The 5,000-nt window shown below is 42.1% G+C and overlaps 1 protein-coding gene across 3 annotated transcripts in view; it reads right to left on the reverse strand.

Annotated features, from left to right (window-relative positions):
• cemip (cell migration inducing hyaluronidase 1) overlaps window positions 1-5,000 on the reverse strand; it is a 127,261-nt gene that overhangs the window by 70,098 nt on the left and 52,163 nt on the right. For all 3 annotated transcript variants that reach the window (XM_084063821.1, XM_084063823.1, XM_084063822.1), the window contains one exon: window positions 2,558-2,729. In XM_084063821.1, coding sequence (XP_083919947.1) covers window positions 2,558-2,618 — 61 coding nt within the window. In that variant the 5' untranslated portion in view covers window positions 2,619-2,729. The remainder of the gene's footprint in view (window positions 1-2,557; window positions 2,730-5,000) is intronic.

Consider the following 5,000-nt stretch of genomic DNA (forward strand, 5'->3'; position numbering starts at 1 on the left):
CCACTGTGCAGGCATGTGTACTGATTGTCCACTCGCTTGTATGTGTACGTGTGCATGCATTTGTGCGCACCCAAGGGGCTAGCCTGAGGACACAATTTCATTGTGCAACCCAGTGTCCTGCACTCACCCTCTCTTTCTCCGACTCTCTCTGTCTGTCTGTCTGTCTGTCTGTCTGTCTGTCTGTCTGTCTGTCTGTCTGTCTGTCTGTCTGTCTGTCTGTCTGTCCTCTCTCTCTCTCTCTCTCTCTCTCTCTCTCTCTCTCTCTCTCTCTCTCTCTCTCTCTCTCTCTCTCTCTCTCTCTCTCTCTCTCTCTCTCTCTCTCTCTCTCTCTCTCTCTCTCTCTCTCTCTCTCTCTCTCTCTCTCTCTCTCTCTCTCTCTCTCTCTCTCTCTCTCTCTCTCTCTCTCTCTCTCTCTCTCTCTCTCTCTCTGTGAAAGCTGGGGATGGAAAAAATAGCCGGCTCTTCTCCAAGACCTGTGCAGCTGCTGGCTCTCACAGTGGAAGGTAACACTTCATTTCCCAGCACCGTCGCTCACACTCCCTAAAGGAGGTGGGTGTCGATTCCATGCAGGACTTAAAATACCACACTTCCTCATCAATAAATCCATAAGCTGTTTGCAGACTAATCTTCACCGTCGGAGTGCAATGCTAACACCTTTTATGTTAGCCGTTTAAGACTTGTAAGTTATGCAACAATCCAAGCCTTCAAACAACAACAACTGCGAGATTGTTTGAGCACACAGTGCACTTGAAATTGTAAAACCCTCACAACACGCACAAACAAACACACACACACACACACACACACACACACACACACACACACACACACACACACACACACACACACACACACACACACACACACACACTGTTACGACACATTCATTTGGAGTGAGATAATGTTATAGATGAGAACCATTAGGCTACATTTGTACACTCTCAAGAGTTAAATGAACAATTAAGATGTTATAGTGTATATGGTTGTTCGTCTCTAGGGTTTAACTATCTTTTGCTTTGACTAGATATCACAGGTTGCATCTCTAATAGAAAGCAATTGCTTCATGTCCACTGGGCAAGTAAAGTAGTGCACACATACGGAGTTTATTATGCTTGCTGTCATCTCCTCCTGCACTGGTGAGTACTGCAACTAAGATTAGAGCTGCTGACACGGGATCAGTTTTCATAATAATTGTCAAATCAAGGCCAGCAGGCCTAGTCAGTGATCCTGTGGATTAGAATTGACAGCTTTGATGAATATGGAACAGATTCCACAAGGGCTCGAATCGAGTGGTATTTACAAATCTTTTCTGCAGTTGCCAGTACTAGTTTCATTCATCCTTAAGGTACTTAGACACAGGGGGCACTTTATCGTGCGATTATATTACGCAGTGATAAAGTAACGTAATGTATTCAGAACAAGGTCGACTTGTCTGAGCTTCCACACTGCGAATAAAGGCATCAACTTGTATGAATGAGTCATCAATACAGTATGAATAGTTTTGATGTGAGATATTTGCCAGCAAGTACTTCACATTATCATATTGTTTACTTGTCACACTTTACATGTAAAGGCCTTTACTTACAGTAAGTGCCATATGGTGTTTGACACATAGGACAATGCTATTGTAGAAGAACAGCCCCGTCTGTAAGCCTAGTAGCCTAAAATCTACCTTGACCATGAGGAATTCCCCTTTGGTTGAGCCACATATGTTTGGTTTCCCATACGGTAGACCAGAGTTCAAATCCTGGTGGTGATCATTATGAGCGGCAGCATTTTAAGACAACCAGAGGCAAGTCTTTAAAATTCAATTCTGTATGTTTTTCTGCAACTTGCGACTCACCAAACAATATCGGGATTGTCCTACTGCAGTAAAATGCACCCGTCAGCAGCCACTCCATGCATGTTAAAACAGGCTCAGTATAATTTACAAACACCATTTGAGGTGAATGAGTAATGCATTCCCTTCCTTTAAAAACAATTGTTGAGATGCCTTTAGCCCTAAATTAACTTCCAACTGCCCTAGTGGAGCTGTGCTGTGGCCATCAGTACAGCATTGTGGATGTACCTCTCTCTGTGGGGCTCCTAGGTGTCAATGTGAGTTAACCATATGAACCCTTGCGTCCCTATTCTGGGGAGTACATTCAGCGAAAATATTGACTATTTCAGTGAAGAGATTTGGCGTAGAGGGAAAAAAGGAGCGGACCAAGTATAGAGCCCTGGGGGACTCCAGTCAACTAAGCATAATGGTTTAAGTGGCTAATATATACTTTGTTGCATGACCACTTCACTCGATAAAAAAGTATAACTGATTTTCAACTGAAACACACATCGTGTTGTGTTATGTTATATTTAAAAAACATTTTTATTTCACTTTCACAGACAGAAAGTTGTTCGGCAAAGTCTAAATTAGCCCATGAGTGAGTCTGAAGTAGCCTACTGTAAGCCATTGTTGAAGGAGCTCTTTTGCATTTAGTCAAAGAACACAGAAGATTCACACATAAATATTTATAAAAAATGAATAAAGATAATTTTTAAAGGCCATTAAGTCCCTCACCTGCCTGGACGCTTGGCAACAGCAGCAGCTGTGCTGCCAGGAGCAGAGTGTATGTCGTCATCTGTCACTGCCCGGGACCGCCCGACCTCACACACAACACCTTCAAAGGCTCCTCCAGACCAGGCCTCAGCGAGCGCTTCAGAGAGCCGTTTCAAAATGGGACCGCAGGCACCTGGAACATCAATGCACAGAGGGCAACTCATTAACTCAACTTTTACTTTTCACCCAGCAACACAAACAACTCATTCGCGTCCAAAATTCAAGATTCACAAAACCACACCTGTGAGATACACTGTGGCATCGCTGGACAGCAAGGCATAACATTAGAGGAGTTGATTAGGACTGGAATAAATGTTGTGGGTTTAAGGCTAGACTTCAAAGAGATTGCGTGATTGCTTCCTCTTATCTCTTTTCCATCTTTATAGGATCAAAGAAACCCACACATGGGCAAAGGAAACCTAATAATAGAAACGCCTCTCGATTACTGAACTTACATAAAAGTATTGGGCATAAACAGGGAACACGTATGGACATGTAACCCAGTCTCTGTTTTGATTACAGGTCTCCCGGTACTTAGTTTGCACTTCAGTCATGAAAGAATCTCATATTATTCCGCTGACTTTCATTGAATGTAACTGGCCCAGGCTGCACTGTGTGTACATAACATTTATCATCTAAGTGCTTGGAGAGGGATGCAGCTGGTCTTCAAGGATGTAATAGTAATTCATCATCATCTTATTTAATGTAATTAACCACTTAACCACTTATCCACAATAAAATAATACATTATTTGAAAAATACCTAATCTACAAGCTCACAACAATTCGCATTGCGATGCGTCGTGAGCTTGTAGATCAGCTATTTTCAAAAGATTTTAAATTTGTATTTATTTTTTGCCTATAATGACATGCCCAAAATCGGGACACCAGGGTTAACAGGGATTTTTTCTTTTTTTTAACCTGGACCCTATTTTTACAACATTTGCCCGGAGGGGCAAGCCGGTAATTCAAATCATGCTCTTCATGTATTATCTTTTGCCAAATATAGGCTTATGTTCTTATATCTGTGTGAAAACATTATTCCAGTGGTCTCCGTGGGTAAAAAACGGCAAAAAAAAACAACATTGAACAGCATAATTTGAATGACCAGTTTGCCCCTCCGGACGCAAAATGTCCGGAAGCGAGTGAATGGAGGCGACCGAATGGACCAATTCCACTAATGTTTAAACCTGCCCTAGATCCAAATGATCTGGAAAAAAATAAAGCCCAGATAAAATTACATTAAATTCCACTTTAAACTGGTTAAGCTACTAGGACAGATCTATTGGGATCAACAGGGTAGTCAGCTGTAGAAGACTATTAGTCCTGCAGGTATAGATCAGGTAAAGAGTTTCACTAAATGAACCGGAACTTTGCTCTCTCTGTGTGTGTGTGTGTGTGTGTGTGTGTGTGTGTGTGTGTGTGTGTGTGTGTGTGTGTGTGTGTGTGTGTGTGTGTGTGTGTGTACAGTACGTGCACGTATGCGTGTCATGTTTGTGTGTGATGGTGTGGGTCACAGCTGCATAATAATCATTTGATAAACATTCCTCCCAGGTAATCTCTCCATATTGGAATCGTGCGATTATCTTGTCTGCCGCCAAATTATTCCCTCTGGTGCAGAAGGAAAAATGATAACCTCCCCCCTCCCCTAGCAGCACAGTACGAAGACACGTAAGTTCTTCAGTGGCTGTAGCTCCAAAATTGTCCAACCTGGGTTAGGTAAAGACAGTATATGACTGATGATATCAGATTACGATTGCATTCTCTAGATTTCTGTTGGTTGGAGCATTATGGTGGCTTAAAGAGGTGGTGCCATGGTTTTGCACTTTTTCTGTTTTTCATGTGTCTATGAGGTTGATAGAACTTCATTAAGCCCCCTGGTGGTGTTTTTATGGTGTTTTATGTCTTCTCTGACTATTTTTAGTTTCTTCCTGGAGGCTGAAACCTTGAGGGTCAAACGTGCCAATAGAAAAACAACGCTTTAATGACATAGTAAAAATATGCCCTCCCCCTCCTTATCATAACACAACAGGTGTGGGCATGAGGAGGAGGGACTAGGACAGGTGGGTGGTGCTAAGGTGGCGGAGGAGGTGCTAAGGTGAGAACCAGGTATACTTACACTTTTTTGAAAAAGATCTTCCTCTTAGTATAACCATAATACCTGATGATTATGTTTTAGGGGGGGGGGAAATCACTGAAAATCACAGCACCCCGTCTTTAATGCATTGAGATAGAGTACATTGATGCATTTGCAATTATGTGATATACTGTGTTTGAATTTATAACCCAATCTTTGTTTCAGTTAATCACCACTCTCTTCCCATCTTCCATGTGACTATCCAGTGTCTGCTATACAGTACACACATATAAAACACATAATACAATAAAAATGGGATGAATTAAGG

The sequence above is a fragment of the Gymnoscopelus microlampas genome (genome assembly GCF_963454915.1).
Source record: "Gymnoscopelus microlampas genome assembly, chromosome: 1".
In the NCBI taxonomy this organism is placed as follows: Eukaryota; Metazoa; Chordata; class Actinopteri; order Myctophiformes; family Myctophidae; genus Gymnoscopelus; species Gymnoscopelus microlampas.